Genomic DNA, 19,449 nt, shown 5'->3' with positions numbered 1-19,449 from the left:
AAAAACTTGATTTTGTTCAGTCCGTTTGTATGGCAGCTATATGCTATATTGTACAGAAAGTCACTACTCTCCAACCATCAGTACCAGTAAACAGCCACTTCGCTCCTTAGGCAGGAAGTGTGCATTGGACAAAGCAGTAGTAGCCTACGTTGCCTCGGGTGAGCGTCGGTCCGTTCGTGTTTTTCTGGCCTCAAGGAACTGGGGTAAGGGTCCACAAGGTATGCCTGTTCCGGTCTATTTAGTCCCCACCTCCAGAAGTTCATCGAAAATAAGTCGAGAAACAACACAAACAACACATTTAATAGAAGCAACACTTATGGAGACATAATGAGTAGTCACGCTGAAAACGCTGCCGCAAAGATAGACTTAGCTGTGGAAACTCCAAGTGCGGACATAGATGCTTTCAAGCGCGCATCAAGGCTAGCACGGTCGCCTAACCAGACGCTCACCCTAAATAAACCGGTACACGCAAGGTCGTCACCACGCCAAGCCAAAGTAGTGGAAGATAAATAAAGCGGCACATGAAGAGGCACCTGGAAATTAAATAGTCAACCTGAGTAAGAAGATAGAGGTAAATAGACCGGATCAATGCAGAGAAGAGGTAGAAAAGTAAGAAGGCTGAATAAGCGTCAAGCGCAATCCAAAAAAAAAAAAAGTAAGTAAACTGCACGTTAACCACCAGCACGTCTCGATGCTATAGTTGCCTACAGATACATACAATACAATAAGAATTAGAAAAGAGGAAAAACTGCAGAAACTAGGAGAAAGCGGTTCACGTACTAGGAAGACGGTCAAAGGTGAAATACTGTACGAACTAAAAGAAACTGACGAGGGATCAAAAGGGTATGAGGAGACGGGTGGAGTACCGTAGGGCTCGGTCCACTGTTGTGGAGGCATTGGAAGACATCTAACAACAGAAGAGCGGAACGAAGAAAGTCAGAAAATTATGTATGAGTGGCAGAAGTGCTCGGACAACGCAGAAAAAGGAAGATGGACGTAAAAGTTAATCGGAAATGTGCAAGCCTGGATGTAGAGAAAGTTCACCGGACCCCGATGCTTCAGGGAATATCTCTTTAAATACGGTCACGATAACGGCACAATTTGTTCTTTCTGTAGTACCGCCAGCGAAAGCGCACAGCATGTTTTCATCAATTGTTCGAAATTCGAAATAGAGAGAACAGAGATAGAGACTGTTATAGAAAAACGGGTGACACTAGAAAATATTGTGCACATGAGTCCAAGCTAATATTGCCTGAACTGGATCCTGTAAAGAAATGCTTAACAACGGTCCCATAGAAACAGTGAATTGCAGTTAAAGTTTAGGATATCCAACCATAGCTTCTTACAACAGGATTTGCGATGCCGTAATGTGTATGTGTGCAATAGTACTGGTGTCTGTGCTGGTGGGCAATGCAGAAATGTACACATACACTTTGATAAATACACTTAAACACAAGGCTGAGATATAAACATTTTGAAGGCATTCATCTGCATACATACACACACATATATATTTCCCATATACATATATATAACATATACATAGATAAATGTTTAGACATATTTTGTATAAAATAAACGCTGCCAGCTATATAATATGCACGTTTCCGCCTTTTTTCCTTGTCAGTATAAAAAAGAAGTAAGGACGAAAAATGAGGTGACTATTAAAGCACAATGAACATGCAGCTATGTATGTGTGTGAATTGGCTTAAGAAACATTTGAATGCTGCACATGTGCCAAATAGTCAACGGTCGTCGGTGTGTATGGACGTATGTCAGTCATATAATATTTGTTGGGTTACGTGTCAGTTCGCAGGAATTCAAAAAATTATGGTACGCACTCCACATACATATGCGCTCGCATCAATCTTCGAAATTTGTTAAAAATATGAAGCGCCGCATGAGAGCATCGTAAAAGGGTAACACGCATTTATTATCACAATTACAGTCGCTGAGTGCTTAGTTTAAGCACTGATGTCCGTGATCGTTCAATTCATGTCAACTGAGGCAACTTTACGTATTCGTAGTCAATAATAGTAATTTAGGACTTTGTCTGGATTAAACAGGTGTCAGATATTACATTTTATTTGTATGTGTCGCTCTATTAATAATTAACGGTAAATTCACCTTGATTCAAATAAGGTTATGTTCGAAGAGTTTGTTTGTTTTAATTTGATGTGCATATATTGTATAATATATACGAGAATATATATCTACATTTTATTACTAGAAGAAATGAAACATTATATGCAGCACACATTGGTGGGTGCGTATAAAATATCATAATTTTTATTGCGGCACGTAGCGCTCATCAATTGTCCATGAATACCACAACTTGCTTGCCTATAGTAAAATATACTTACACACATATATGTTTTAAGATATCAAACAGCTGTTTGTTTACAAAATATCTAGGAAATATAGAAATTAATATCATAATAAACACATGTGTTGCCATTGACATTTCTAGTCGTTGTTGTTGAAGATATTTCCCATATTTCACCACAAGTGCTTGCAGTGAAATTTGGTGGGCTTGTTTCATTAGTATGGCTTTAACTGTACTATTCGGGGAAATACAGATGCAAAAGACAAGACTCAAAAGCCTTAATATCCAATAATATCAACCTCATAATAATATGAACTTTAAAAATATTTTGTGAATTCTTTTTTTTGGTGTAGGTATGGTATATATTTAAATTCACATATCTCGGACAAGTGGCCTGCTTACACATTTCGATTAACAAAAGGGCACAAAACCATTGTAAGTAAAGTAAAACATATGACACAGGTATCTAAGGTTTTTGTAATGTTGTGTCGAATTGCTAAGTTTATATATTGGTTAAATAACTTAACAGTCTTACAAATTTAACAGTTATTTTAAAACACATTTTTAAAGGGTTTCGTAACGTTTTATTATTAACGCTAAATACTAAAATATTAAAATTTATTTAAAACACTATTTTAGCATTCATTTGTATTAGAGGACAATTCATTATAATTTTAGTTACGTATACGCCGCGTAGAGACTGCTTATAAATGCGTTGTTTATGTTATTGGTATGTTATTGTTATGTCTTCTCATAAAAATCTACACATGCTCCAAATGTAGTGTAATTTAATATTAAAGCATATAACACAATATGTAACTCTGGTCGGTATATAAAACGCTCAAACTATTTCCAAACACGCATTATGCTTCATACTTACCATAAACGACAATATTTTTTGTGATATTTACATGCTTTCACAGGCGATAATTTACATTTATTTATATACCTACTAACAAACAGACACAACACAACAATGCAGACTAGAATGCAAGGTAGACAAACACAATGCAAAACATTTCTTAATTCATATACAACCTTGAGTTTTTGCATACGTTTTTGCTGCTTGCCGTCATCATCATCACATCACTATTTAAGTTTTTTTGTTTATGCCTCAACTTTCACTTTTAATTTGAATTTTTTTTTCATTTGCAAGTTTTTTCTGCATTTGAATACTTTTTTTGCGCATTTGTTCTTGCCTTGTGGCATTCCATGGCATTTGCCCACACTTGATGAATTCCAATGAAGAACAAGTAATTTAATACGTGTCGTTTAAAAGGCCGCCCAGTTTAACGTGTATAAAATATATTATTTTTTTTAATAGAATTATAAAATTTAATAAGCGAAAATTTCGTAATTAAAAGTTTAACTTTTTTTCGTGCTTGAATAAAATTGTTGAACTAATTTTTTATTGCTAAAACTATACTTTTTTTTACTAATTTTTTACCTATTAAAATTGTATCATTACTTTTAAATTATTTGCCATAGTCTATATAATATTAATTGTTCGTGAGAAACAGACGTGTTTACGAATATTGGCTGGTGCGTATGAGTAACTTTAAAAACACAGATCTAGCTGGATAACGCCGTTTACCCTTCATATTCTCGAATGCAAGTATTATATTTGTGTTCAAATTCACAATATTTTGATATAATAATTGTATTTTAGGTTTGTGGTTCTTAAGTATTGGCACCGTAGCCACTACAAAGATGCTTATAGATATTTTTCACAATTGCATTTTAATTTTGTAAAGTAAACAACAAATATATATTATATATATATATAGCATATATTGGAAGCGTAGCAATATGTCAACACAACACAAAGAAATTCATTGTAGGTTAAAAACCATTGAAAAGGAAACATAAATTAACAAACATTTAATGAAAAACAATTTAGGGGCGATCGGAGATCAGGAAAAGGAAGAAGAGGGGCGTGGTTGAAATTTCAAGGGTTAAAAACGGTTTTTCTCGATTTTCAGTAAAACTAGGAGTACTATAGAAAAATAATAAATAAAGAATGTTGTAAGTAATAAAAATATTTATAACTTTTGCATAGAGACTCTTTTCACATAACCTCAAAAGTTATACGAAAAATTCAAATAACAAAGTTTTTGAGTGTTTTATTTTTATCTCGTAGAAAAAACTTTTTCCTTCATGAAACTTGGTTTAAACTTACCTACTTATGTCCCAAACACACTGTATTTTGTTGAAAATGTTTATGGTAGTCTAAAAAATGTTTACGGATATGGTATCTTTGCCTCAAAAAGTAATTCGAGTTAAATTTAGTGAAGATATCACGTGAATTAATAAAGTTTTCCATACAAGGATGTATTTTTGGTCGGCCAGTTTTTATGGCAGCTAAATGCTATAGTGGTCTTATATCGGCGGTTTCGATAAATGAGCTGTTTTTTGAGGGGATAAGAATGTGGGCACAATTTCTGCTCGATATCTCAAAAACTGAAGAGCTAGTTCACGTTTATACAGACAGACGGACAGATGGATATGGCAACAGCGACTCAGCTCGTCACGCTTATCTTTTATATACTGTATATAATCCTAATCTAATTTATAACGGCTCCTTTATTTCTTTCTGGGTGTTAAAAACATTGTTGCGAACTTATTATACCCTGTTCAGGGTATAAAATTAAGGGAAAGAAACGCCAAGCAAGTCAAAACCAACTTTTAAAATATGTAATTCTAATATGTAAGACATATAAATAAGTGTACTTATATTGATTTGCTTGATTTCAAACTTAAAGTTAATTATCTGAACATCATCTGAAATATATCATTTGCACTTCTTTACATGGAAAATTCGATAAGTCCATACCGTGCAATTCGCATATAACTGAATTATCAAGATTCGACTGTACTTCATTAATTTCGCTATTTGTAAGGAAGAACAAAAAAGCAGGTAAAGCTATTAAAATTATATTGACTTGAATAATTATAATTTCTGTTATCAACAGTTTGCACGAATAATCGCAAATGAAATTTTTTTCATATATGTACTTATTCTGTTTTAAATTCAGCGAATGGCTACACATTGTGTGAAAATAAGCACCTGCTACAACAAAAGTTCCAATGCAATTATAACAAGTATTTAATTAATCGCAAAGCTTTTGTTAAGGCATTGCAAATTAATTATTTTGCTATCTACTTGCCAACGCATACATTCAGAGAATCTGTGATATTAAAGTTACTGCTCATATTGTATTGTTGTCATATGGTATCTTGATGTTTAATGTTAAATAGTTAAAGTTGTACATAACATTTTGTATTTTCGCTAAAATTTAGTAAATTATTCGATTTTTATTCCTTTTTGACCATATACATTTTGGCAATATAGATTTAATTAATCGCTGAGTTGGAGCAAAATATACCCCATATAAGCAATAGTAACACATATGAACTTAACCTAATCTAATTTTATTCACGTGCGAAAAATCTCAGCTCCCAAAATCAATACCATACATAGGCTTAGAATGAAAATTTACCTTACGGCTACTACAGCACAAATTTGCGTCTTATTATAAATTCAAATTACTATTACAGTACGTGTTGGAGGGATAACTTGCAAATTAACGCTGATTTGCTGCATAAATCCATTTTGAGTTCTCTTTGAATTTCTCAAATAGCTATTAGTGCACGAGGAGGATTGACCTCTTCTTTTACATACCCTTTTTGGAAATTACATTAGCTTTTAGATTATTTTTTTTTTATTCTATTATCACTAAAGTATTTTATTATTAAATTTAATATACGCCTATTGCTTGCCAAATTATAGCAACAACAAGTAAAGTCTGCTCTGTAGTAGCAACCGCTTAGCCTTAATTGCTTAGTAGAATAGGCGTGAAGGCAGGAAATTTCATCTCTTTGAAGTTCGCAAAATGTGCGTGATAATCCAATTTGTTTCTATTCATATATATATATATATATATATATATATGCAGCTACTGCCACTGAAAATTTCAGGAAGTTGCGTGGTGACTGTGATGAGTTGTAATGTATCATAGTATGCTTGTAGGAGCATTTGCTGTTATTTTACGTTATACTAGTTTATTATAATGATTTATTTCTACTCTTTAGTTGCACAATACTAATTACTTCATTAGGACGAGCACAATGGGCGTACAAATGAAAGCCAATAAAGGCAAAACCAAAGCTAATAAAAGCACTTAAATAAATAAAAGTATATATTTATATCAAATATATTTATAAATAATTCATGTTTGTATATATCTTTTAATTACTACGGAATATTAAGAAAATTAAAAAATGTATTTAATTAGCCAAAACTTAATGTTAGTAACAGTATTGTAGTTTAAAATGCAAGCAAATACATTTGAGCTAGAAATATTAGTTTTAGCTGGAAGTAAACAGTTTTAGAAAATTAAAATTAAAATCTAAGTAAAGATAATAAAATAATATAAAAGAGAACTAGAGATAATTTAATTGGGAAACCTATATTAATGGCTAATGTCAGCAGCTTTAGGTCTTCGGCTCGAATTTCCGACGAAATTTAGCTAAAATAAAAATCTAAGTTGAATAATTGGCAAACAATTTTTGTTTTGTAAATTTACTACTAATTAAAAAGTGGAAATTCACCTTTTTTTTTGTTTTTTTGCACTTAGTAAAAGAAAATATAAATTACTCTACTTAGAAAAAATTTGATTAAAAATAGCTCTGTGATGGCACTGCCAAACATTTTGTCAATACGTTAGGTTTCAGTTCCCTTATCAGATGTTCTTGGCATCATACAGAGGGTCTTTTTTAGACATGTTTTTTTCAAGAAGTAATAAAATGCATAAAGCTCAATATTATTGCCCAGAATTTAGCCTTATTATAAAGACAAAGATTTTTCATTATGTTTTAAAAATAATTTCGGGCAAGGGTGCGCCACAGATGGCGTTTTGCAGCAATTGGAACGTAATGGCAGCAATAACGTGCCGAATATTCACATTCCAGGCCTCAATCGTCTCGGGCTTATCTACGTAGATAAGCTACGTTACTTAATCTCACAAAAACGGTGTTAAACTACACAATCTTGTAGGCCACGCCACCGGCCTACGACGCGAGATAACGCGCTCAGTAAACATTTTTTTCAATAAATTTATTATTTCGTTGATTGTACAGCATGTAGCGCCGTCTAATTGGAACCAAAGGTAGACCACATCAACACCACCAATTCAGTTACAAAAAAAATTGTTGTCATTTATCATGTCTCAATAGCGTCTACGATGCGCAATATGCGACGTCTCTGAAGATGCGCATTATCCACTAGAGTAAAAGCGGTGCGATATCGATTCTCGGTTGCTCGCATTACTGATCCTGTTCGTTGAACCGTCACGTTTGCACGATTTTCAAACGTTGTTTTGGCGTAAGTCTGTTCATCATAAAATGGCTGAGTATAAGTCAAGCGACGGTTATCAAAAAGACCAACTCTCAAAAAAGTATTGCCTCATTGAAAATCAAACTCTAGCACTACTTCGCACCATATATGTATTTGTTTTACAAAATTTCTTTTTTGTGCTATCGAGTACGCTGAGCTTAGTACAATTTTTTCCAAGAAATTCGATCTTAAATAACGATTAGCTATCATACAAGTGAAGGCGTAGTTACTTATTTTCATTAAAGACCATGCGGAATTCTTTGTACTAATTAAATATAAATAATTTGGTATATTGATTTATTCTCTAAATCAATGAGTTAACTAACTAAGAGATATATATTTATATTATATCGGCGATGTCAATATGCAATCGACATACAAGATAATTATTATTACCATTAAAAAGGTTACGAAACCACAAGCACTGAAAATATTCATGAGGATAGCAATTGGTGATAAAGGGTATAGAAGATATTGAGGTGTACGCTAATTTAGCTCTGAAGCATTGTTACAGAACATCGGTTCCACCTTGACTCAATTACTTCTATATTAAAGTATTATTATACAGGAATTTATTACTTATGTTTTTGCATGAGAAAATAATTTAAAAGTAGTGAATTTACGTACCTTAATATCCTTTGCATAATATAATTTATTTTGTTTCAAGCGGAAATAGCGACGACGCCAACGCTGAAATGACCATATCTGTTTTAACAGGAAACCCTCTTTGATTGTGGCCTAAATGGAAATAAGCAAACAAAAAAACAGATAAATATAATATATGTATATATAGAGTATATATAGAGAAAGATTAATATATTGAAAGATATATACCGCACTTTAGCAACATTAAAAAGTCAGAAAAAAAATACTAGTTTACAAATAGGATCATGCTAGTCAGAAAATCACTAGAGTTATACTAGTTCATTAGAAAGTATGTGCAGAAGATCAGAATTAGTAGCACGTTGAAGAAGATATTTGCAATAAATATTTTACCAAATCCAAATTAATATTAAAAATGGAGCAAATAGTTTTGCATCTGTTTCGAATTAGTAGAGATCGAAATCTGCCCATTGTTAACTCGTAAGACATCAACATTTAAGAAAAACTACTTGCTTACATTAGCATGGGACAGTGAGCGACTAGTTTTTAACTTTGCTTGCCTTCCTTACAGGGTACACGCATATACCAGCCAATGAGCCAGCAACTTTAATAGTCACAGAAAATTACAAAGCTTTTAATTGCCAATGAGAGTAATGCCATACAATATTTAATATTTCCAATGTCAATAATTTCCTTTTGCGTTTGCATTGCAATTAAAGCATTTCTAAAGCAGGATAAACGAAGGGTTTGAGAAAAGTTTTTGCTTTTATAAAAAAAAGCACAAGTTGACACAAATCAAAAGGGGTCGAGAGCTGTAAGTGAATATGGTTTAAAAACAGTTGTACTATATACACAGACACATACGAGGTGTGTTCAAAGGAAAAGGTGATTTTTTTTTCTTTTCGGGCTGTGTACATTCGGTTATCGATATTTTGTTTTTGTTATAATTAAACACATATGCTTATCACCTTCTTGCATTAAGAGTCAATTTCGAATAGTAGTTGGTTTTTGACAACAGAAAATATTAGTCACGTTTTTGTGTGCTCTTCGATTTTTTTACTTTTGAATGAAATGGATCAAAGAATTTGTATTAAATTGTGCGTTAAAAATGGAATAAAATGTTCGAAGGGACTTGAAATGTAGACTGTGACATTCGGTGCGTTCACTGTTTCTCAAAAAAGTGTTTATAAGTAGTACAAGCGTTTTACAGAAGGCCGAGAAGATGTTGCTGATGATGAGCAACCTCGAGGTGTGACCACATCAACAAGCGAGGAAAATATCGAAACAGTGAAAAAATTTGTTGTTGAATATCGCCGAATGGATGTTGGCATATCAATTAGCTTATGTCATTCAATTTTCTCGAACGTTTTGGGCATGAAACGTGTGGCAGCGAGGTTTGTTCCGAAATTGCGATAGTGCATCAGGTCCCACGTCAATTGTTGGCCAAAAACAAAACCGTAATCATACACTATGCGCCGTAATCACCAGATTTGGCTTCATGCGACCTTTTCCAACAAGAATTCCCAAAACTGAAGCAACCAATGAAAGGAAAGTTCAAAATTCACCTTTTCCTTTGAACACACCTCGTATATATACCTATATATATATACATAAGTATATGGGCAGATATGGTAGAAGAATGTAGAGTAAACAGAAGAGCGCCTAGGAAAGTCAGTAAATGGGTAAACAACTTTGAGTAAACATTTCGCGTAAGCAAAAAAAGTGGAAAGAAATGAGGTAGCAGGAGAACGAATATAAGCGGTCGTGCAGCATTTCGATGTACACATGGAAACAATATACTTAATAATTGTTTTCATATACCGACAAACCATATCGAAGTCGCAGTTATTGATAAGAGTTGTTAGAGTTGTGAGAAAATAATTTCTTCTTAATAGCTTGAGAGAATTACTTGCATTACCTACATTACTATTATGACTACAAGTGAAAATAATATTTTTGTATAAGGCAAAAACTGCTTTGTTGATATTTTTCACATATCCTACCAGCATAAACTCTGTAATTTTATTTAGTTCAAACTCATATAACATATAACTTATATTTGAAAACACCACTTCGACCCGATAGGTGGCGCTAGTGCGGAAATATCAGAATATTTAATTTTTCTCCAACTTGACTGAAATTTGTGAAATTTTTCGCATCTACCAAAAAAGTTCTTGTGAGCATTTGTTATTTTAATTATTTTATACTACTTCACAAGATATTCAACATTAATATTTTCCTATTGGGCCGCTAAAACCATATTTACTCTCAAATTGCTGTGGGAGCGGTAAACAATACGATTCGCTTTGGCCATTTGGGTAAACAACATCGCAGTCAAATCATCGGTCTGAATAAATAGCGTTAAACCCGATCCCATTGTATTTATTGAAAAGCGCAACGATGATTGACTGTTTGCTATTCGCAGAACATTCAATATGTTCAATACTCGTAAATGAATGTTCATACTCACTTGTATATAAATGTGAGCAGGTGGAAAAAAAAAAACAAAATAATACAGTACTGGAAAATCTGCAATTTATTTGATTGGGTGCATAATAAAAACTATAGTAAATATTAAAAACAATTTAGTAAGTAAAAGTTTCTCAATATTGAGGCTTTAAAAATTTAATATAAATTTCGCAGCTAATGGAGGTTAACATACTGCGATATTCAAGTGAACACGCAAAAAGTTTAAATAAAAGTGTGTCAAACAATTCAGCAGACAGTTATTTGCCTCGGACTAATATCAAAATGTCTACATCAATACCTTTTATGGAACTTTCTTTATAATATAATTTTCGACGAAATAATTTAGTTATTAAGGACTAATGGAACTACTTGTATATGCTGTGTTGTATTCTTGCGTTTAACAGGCTTAGTTAATATTTATGTAGCAAAGTCACGATAAAATATTTTTTCGAAGTAATGCCGTATATACATACATATATATATACAGCTGTGCTTATGTATGCATATATAGTACATAGTAGGGTACTTCTTAAAAGTAAAACTAAAATTGTTAGTTGTTTTTTTTTCAAAAGATATTATTATATTTAAAAAAAAAAAATTTTACTATAATTTAATTAAAACCAGCACATGTATGCCAGAACTCCCCAACTTTAATACTTACATCGTTATTACTAAGATCAACAAGTTATTTATACTTACTGAACAGGGCATAAATTTAGGATTTTTTTAGTTGTCTAATATTGTGACAAAAAATATGAATATCGAAAAGTCATTTTCTGTTATAAGCTATAAAAAAAAGACTCTTGATTAATGTAATCAACTAACTACCATACATATATAATGGGTGTTTTTTACGATGTGTACAGTGCGCAATGAAAACGCTATTACTGCTGTGGAGCAGTGTATCGACGAAAACCGAAATGAATATATGCGCCATTGTGCGCAGCAATTGGAGCTGTGTCCATCCACTTTATGAAAGAGATTAATAACATCTTTAAATATTTGCATATATTGGTATAAATTTATTATAAAAGGCTAAAACCAAAGTGTCTAAGCTAAGAGGGCTTCCAACAGTACAACAAAAAAAGCTAAAGTATCTTGTCCTCCAATTTTCTAAACTGTCACTATTAGTAGCTTGTTCGCTAATGCGAGTTTCCGGTAAGCCTTGGTATAGTAAAATATCCTTAAAACATAATTATGTAACTTACTTTAACAGCAAAAAATGCTAGCACCCTATACTTGATCAATATAACCTACTGCACACATATATTTGCTACTTGTTGGTGATTGTGGCTATTCTACGCACTAATGTCATTAGCCATTTATTCATTTGAAGAGTTGAATGCCTGTGACATTTTCTTATATTTACATTTAGTACTGACCGACACATTTCATTTGCAAACTAGGTCAAAATTGACTATGACACTGACATGGGCATAGTTTTGTTGAAATGAGAGCAGCAGCAGCAGCACCATAGTGTCGCTGGCCCGAGAACAAGCTTTCATAGATACTGGTTGAAGTTGAAGCCAAAAACGAGGGGTGCAAATGTCGTTATTGTCTACTCCTTTTCCAGCGAATTGCGAATATGTTTTTAATTGATTGAAACGTTGTGGCATGCCTCTTTATTTTGAAGTAAAACCTTCATCAATGTACGTTTCTATGATGATTTTAACGTGGAATTTATAAATCTAGCTCAGTCTGTTTTGTATTTCTATGCTACTATTTTGCCTTATAGCTTTATGACTTAGTTATTGTAGTTAAGAGCCAAACTTTTGATAATTTTCAATGTTTTTATGACAAGTGCTAATATGGTGTGTCATTTAATTAGTTTGGCTTCACTTCAGTTTACTGTGGCAGTTACGTGCTGTACATTAAGAAGTGTGGTAATTTTTGTTTTCATGAGAAGGGCAGAGCTTAAATACAATTATATGATATATGGACTTCCTATATTGCGACTTGAAATGATTTTATAAAATTATAATCTATAACTTAAACGGTTATTTTTGTTCAAAACTTGAGTATTTAATTAAAAAACAAAAGACATGTAAAATAGTACCGTTGGTAATATTGGCCATCTAAAGCTTTAAAATTTTCCCATCTTTCTAACTATTTGAGGATTCCTTCCCAAAAGAACTGCGGCAGCTTGGCGGCCAAGAACGAATCAAGCACATTTGGCTGTTTTTCAAATAGTTTTTTAATAATGCATGCATCCATTTTCCATCATCAGACACCATTCGTTCAAGGAGCATTTCTGACATGAAAAATCGTGTTTCAAAGTCGCTTGGCTTCAATTCATATATCACCCAATTACCTTACGTTTAAATGTACCCGGCTGTTTCAAACATTTTGAAATGGCTGCTTGAGTGCCTATTAAAGGTTCTGCGAGCTCTTCTTCTATTCGGCAACAATCTTTATAGAGTAATACGAGGACTTTCGGCTGAGGTTTTCTTCATGTTAAAGTAATGAAGAAGAACTCCCCGCAAAAACAAAATTTTGTGATACAAAGTTCGACATATTTAAGTGCAAACAAGAAAAAAGCATTAACATCGATTGTACCAGAGCTATAATACCTTTCACAAATAAAAAGTCTCCTTATAAGAAGGACTGACTTGATCGGTCAGTTTGTATAGCAGACTCGTTCTGAACAACTTCTGCGGAGATAATACCGTTGCCTTGGAAAATAACCCTAGTTAAATTTCATGAAGTTATCTCCTCAAATGATAAAGCTTTCCATACAAGCACTTTATTCCCATCGTTCTGTTTATATGCAAGTTATAGGCTATAGGGTCCGATGTCGGCCGTTACGACAAATGAGCAGCTTCTTGTTGAGAAAACGACAATTTAAAAAATTCCAGGCAGATATCTTATAAACTATGGAACTAATTCGCATATATACAGACGGATGGACAGACAGGCATGGCTAAATCGACTCAGCTCGTCACGCTAATCATTTAAATATCAACTTTATACTATCCCTGCTGTCTCCTTTTGGGTGTTACAAACATCGTGGCAAACTTAATATAACTTGTTTAGGGTATAGAAAATTATTGTTGTTATGTAATAAAAATCAAGTTGCGCCATCTCTTGGCAAACTATAATAATATAGTTATAGACTTAACTAATTTCTGCCCCCTAAATAACTCTCGACTACATTCCTGTATTTACTAAACTCAGTTTAACAAGATTAAATCCTTTGTATATAGAAATATGTTATAATTTTATATACATTTTAAATACTTCTATGCAAGTATATACAATTCAAAAAGCAAGCATAATTGCAAAAGTTTAGTGTGCTTGCATTCATCAAATATCGTTTAAATACACATCACAATTTTCTATATAAACCTATATAAACCTGTTTGTTGACTTTCTACATCTTTTTCATATTCATCATCTTCACCGCCACAGATTTTCCTAACCATAACACTCATACAAACACACACATTTCTCCCTTTTTGCTAGAACGCATTTTTAGGCGTTGTGCACGTGTAAATTACGAAAGAGAAAGCTTGAAACAAAATGCCAAAGGACAACCAACAGACGAGCGGCATAAGTCTGTATATTATACGACGGTATATGGTAAGATGATAAATGTTTAAGCAGAGGAAGCAAATGTGTAAGATAAGATAAATCTAGATAAAAGCTCTGTTGTGAAGAGCTTTCTAACATTTTCTTCTTTTTATTTCTTGTTATAAGGCGCTCTCAGTGTGGCTTAAACGAAAGTAAGAATTACATGGAGAAAGTTTGGAATTTAGATTGTCTAGCTATAATGAGGTCAGTCGAGCTTCAGGAAAACCTCAACTTTGCTAAGTTTATTTAGACAAAAATTAAAAGAGCTTATCAAAACTAATTTTTAACATAATAATTTTCAATGCAAGCCCTAAAGTAAGCCAAAGCTACTAATATATACAGAAACTCGCAAGCTTCTTAGAACCACTCGAAATAAATAGATCATCGATAGCTTTAAAAGCTTTATATTAGGTCAGGTAAAAAGTTCGTTCGGTTTTTATCTAAGAGATGGCGTTATTGTCCATAGTACTAGTGTTACGTGTCGCATCATGTCATACTATACGGCGCTGAAAACGTGTTTATTCGCGCTAAAAGTTTGTCTTTGACAGTTTTTCGATTGATTTACTCAGTTCGTTGTGAGCGCTCGTCAAAGATGGACACCAACAAAGAGAAATTTCACTATATTTTACAATTTTTCTTCGCTCAAAGCGAAAAAGCAGCAAACGCGGCTAAAAACATGTATTTAGTTTATGGGGCCGATACTGTAAACGAACGTGTAGCACAAAAGTGATTTGCTAGGTTCCGTTCCGGTAATTTCGATGTCAAAGATGCACCACGCGTCGGGAGGCCTGTCGTCGAAAATTGCGATAAAATCATGGAAATAGTGGAAACAGACCGTCACGTGAGCACTTATTTAATTGCTGAGGAACTAAAGATAAGCCAGAAAACCGTTTGGAACCATTTGCATAACCTTGGATTCAAAAATGAGCTCGATGTTTGGGTGTCACACGAACTAACGCAAAAAACATGATGGATCGAGCGCAAACGGTCGTGGTCACAGCTTGGGGAAGCGGCTCAGATGGTGGCCAAGACCTGATTGACGGCCAGGAAGGTTTTGCTGTGTGTTTGGTGGGATTCGCAAGAAATCATTTACTATGAGCTGCTTCCCTATGGCCAAACGCTCAATTCGGCCCTCTACTGCCAACAACTGGACCGCTTGAAGGCACCACTCATCCAGAAGAGGCCATCTTTGATCAACAGAGGCCGAATCGTGTTCCATCAGGACAACGCCAGGCCACACACGTCTTTGGTGACTCTCCAGAAGCTCGTGGAGCTCGAATGGGAGGTTCTAATGCACCCACCTTATAGTCCGGACCTGGCAACAAGTGATTAGTTAGAAGTTGGCCTCAAGAGAGGCCTGTGAAAATTGACTCTCCGAGTTTTGGCAATAGGGATGCAGTCTTCAACGAGAAGGGTACAATGAAGTTGGCATCTCGTTGGCAACAAGTTTACGAACAAAACGGCGCATATTTGACTTAAATCGGACAAATGTACACAAAGTTATCATCTTTTGAAAAATCAATAAAAAACCGAACGAACTTTTTACTTTACCTAATATAATACATAAGTCGGGCATTCGGGTCTTTAAAATATGTATCTCTATACTTTAAGCAGCAAATTAATATCTCGCAAAGCTCATGACCACTATAAAGAGAATTTGTTGTTGTTATTATGCAAAATCGTGCTATAACCAACTAGTTTTTTATGAGTTTTGATATAGTTATCTCAACAAAATTAGAGCAACACGATACAACATTTATTAGACGGACTGAAACTTTTGACATATGTTTAAAGAAAAACGTAATATTTTTGACTTAATTCGATTATATTTTCGAGTATATTAGCCAACGATTATAACGGTATTTAAATTTCGAAGAATCGAAATTGGTTTTATTTTACTTGTTGTTTTTGTATTTGCTCCCCTGCTACTATGACAATGAATTGAAAATTGTAGTATTTAAAACTTTTAAATTTATTAAATATATTTACTATGTTTTTCATAGTTGGCTATAATCACATCAAAAGCAATTATGTTAAAGAAATAATAACATTTTACACAGGTTGTATATTATTCATAATCATATTAGCTATCATGCAACCTATTTTACATTGATGTGTATACTTCGCTGTAATTGTAATAAAAAGCAAAATTAGTGTGTGTGCATATAATTTTTTTAATAATTTGTTTATTAAACTATTATGCTATTTGCTTTAAAGTCAAAAGGCGAAAGTTATGGCAGTGTGCTAGGGCGTATGAGTAACTTTAATTTTGCCTGACTGACGCCAAGTTTAAAATGATGCCAGCATTTTTGCATTCAATTAAGTTAAGTGCATGATTAATAAAATTATATTATATATGCCATAATCAAAAAGCTTATAAGTTGTATCTGATCTCTCGAGGAAAAAGATAAATAATATTATAGTTGTAGAGAATAATAAAGTAGTAGAAGTGATTGTGCCGCGCCTTTAAAGCATTATTTATTAATTTTAGTTGAGAAGAACTTTTTATAAGTCTGGAATAACAGCTCACAAAATAGCTTTTTTAAATAATATCAAACGAGTAAATCAGCGCTACTATAAATTCAGAAGTTATGTACTTATGATTTTTTAAGAATACAGCTGCAGAATGGAATAAAAAACTGTGAATTTTTAAAATATATTAATAAAAATTAATTGTTTTTTCTAAAAAAATGTGTTTGGCCCGTACCTTTAATTTTTCGCTTGCTTATTATTTACAAATTTTTTGATATATGAGCATTAATATGAAGCATTGTAAGTCAGGTTAGGTAATCTAAACATCATTATATCGACTAGCAAAATTACAAAGCAATGAGATCTGTGCAAGAAATAACATCAGAAAAATTTTAAATAAATGCTGTTTAGCATAACTTGAACCAGATGGACTTATCCTATAAGGTAATTTTCTTCAATTATTTCGATTTTCATGGATGAATAATCCCGGCTGAATCCCCTTATTGTCAGTAATAAGGTAATGATTATTCAAAACAGTAACTTTTCTTAGTTAATAATTAAAAATAAATACTTTTTGTAGAAAACTCATAAGTAAAACCATAAATAGAAAAACCAACCATCTTACAAGTATTTACTTCTCAATTTACCAATTGTACTAAATAAATTCGACAACAATTCAAAGACACCCTAAACAATATGAAATACTTACCGCCGCATTAATATTTCTTTTCGTTGAAAGACGTCGATGGAAGATACGCGCCGGCTCCGTTTCGATTTCCGACTCCGACGACTCATCGCCAGTGCTGATCGCAATATTCGGTATGGGTGAAATGCTGCCCGAACTGCAAGCGCTATTGCGCCCACTACTGGCAGCGCTGCCACGTCCAAATGCGGATGCAGCTGCAGCGGCTAAACCGCGACTACCACTTTGTGCGCCATAGCGAAGGTAAGACCCAACGTGCAGTGTGTCTTTTGTGTTGGGCATCGTTATACTATATCTGCACGTTTTTTCCTTTCAATCAGTTGGACTTTTATGTAGTTTTTAAAATTATATTTTGTTTGTATACTTTTTCTATGTATTTGTTATAAGTTTTAGTAGCGCTATGCATCTAAGACTTACATGTAGTAACAGCGTTTTTGTATTTGAGTTGCTATGGCTGCGCTGGCATTTTATACTATTATTGTTATTATATTATATTATGTATTGCTTTACTAATATCTATTCCATTAATTTTTTTTTCGTTTTAACTACACTTAGGTTTACTTTGAGCATAGCGCTTACTCTGCATATGCATGTATGTAAGCTAACTACACTTAGGCAATGTATTCAGTGATTTCATATTGTTGTTAAAGTTGTTGGTGGACTCTGAAAATGAATGCGCCAGTTATGCAGCATACCTTTAGGCGTGCTTCAAATTGTTTGCAAATGTCGTTTGTTTTTGTGTTCACAATATTTGGCTGCGTTCTTGACATGTAGTAATTATACGCGAGTGATTGAGTTTTGAATTTAAATTCTGAAATTTTTTTTTTGATTTTGAAACAGTAAAATTGTTAAAATTTTCAATTAAATTATATAAAAACTGTTTGCACATTATTCAAGAGTGTCAAAGCTTGACTACAAATGAAGAATCATTATATTTATATTTTATAAATAAATTATTAAATTGGCTTAGACTTAATTATGGTGGCGTTTTAAATATTTACAATTATCAAGAAAAAAACTTAGAAAATTCTTGCATTTAAATAACTTTCTCTTATTATTCATGCTAATTTGGCACTATAAATAGTCTAAATTAATATTGGATTTGTTATGGGGATTTTTTTTTCTTACAGAATTTTCTTCAGTTTAATGCATAATTATACTTTTAGACACTTTTAACACAACTTCTTGTAGACTTTTTATAACAAATATAAAGAGCAAAATTTATTATTAAAGAAATTTAATAACATTACAAAATTTATGATTTTAAAATCTTTTAACGGGTTTTTATTTTTTGACATTAAAGCACTCACGAGAAATGCATGTATACTTTTTTATGGCTTAAACGATTTTATATAAAAAGTTTACGCTCATTTAATTTTTTTCTTTAAACTTAAAACTTTAAAAGAAATCGAAGTACGCGGTAATTACTTTAAATGCAATTTGCACTAATTCTTAATAATGATTGCAAATATTGCAACAAAAAATAACTGAATTAATTTTTGTTTTTTTTTTAATTTTTTTTAATTTTAATTTTTAAAATTTACTCCAAATTCGCATTGAAAAATTTAAAGCTTAAAAGCATATAATCAAGAATTTATAAAAAAAATATATTGTTTTATAATTAAAAATGTTTCATGTTTGTGTACTTTGTGTACTACTGTTTTAAAATCGCACACAGCCATCATCATCAATACGCTCAGCAAAAAATACACACTTAAATTAAAAAATAAAAATTTTTTATATATAAAAAATAAAATCTTTAATTTTCAGTTTTTAATGCCAAACCATTTGATTAGATTTTTAATTTGTAAGCCCAACGTCGAATTAGAAAACGAAAATTTTATTTCAAAATTAGATTTTTGAATCAAAAACTCACAATCTTGTTTTTAAAATAACACTTTAAAATATGCT

At 32.6% G+C, this 19,449-nt stretch overlaps 1 protein-coding gene across 1 annotated transcript; it reads right to left on the bottom strand.

Annotated features, from left to right (window-relative positions):
• Positions 1 to 671: 671 nt before the first annotated feature.
• Positions 672 to 18,414, bottom strand: LOC118683776 (diacylglycerol kinase eta). Its single transcript, XM_070113025.1, has 4 exons — positions 17,545 to 18,414; positions 8,349 to 8,459; positions 781 to 882; positions 672 to 704 (listed from the first exon to the last, which is right to left on the bottom strand). The coding sequence occupies exons 1-4, from the start codon at positions 17,818 to 17,820 to the stop codon at positions 672 to 674; spliced, it is 522 nt and encodes a 173-aa protein (XP_069969126.1). The 5' UTR covers positions 17,821 to 18,414.
• Between the last annotated feature and the right edge of the window lie 1,035 nt (positions 18,415 to 19,449).

The sequence above is a fragment of the Bactrocera oleae genome, chromosome 2, assembly GCF_042242935.1.
Source record: "Bactrocera oleae isolate idBacOlea1 chromosome 2, idBacOlea1, whole genome shotgun sequence".
Lineage (NCBI taxonomy): Eukaryota > Metazoa > Arthropoda > Insecta > Diptera > Tephritidae > Bactrocera > Bactrocera oleae.
Note: the sequence above shows the minus strand (reverse complement) of the source record. Positions and strands in the feature narration are given on the sequence as shown.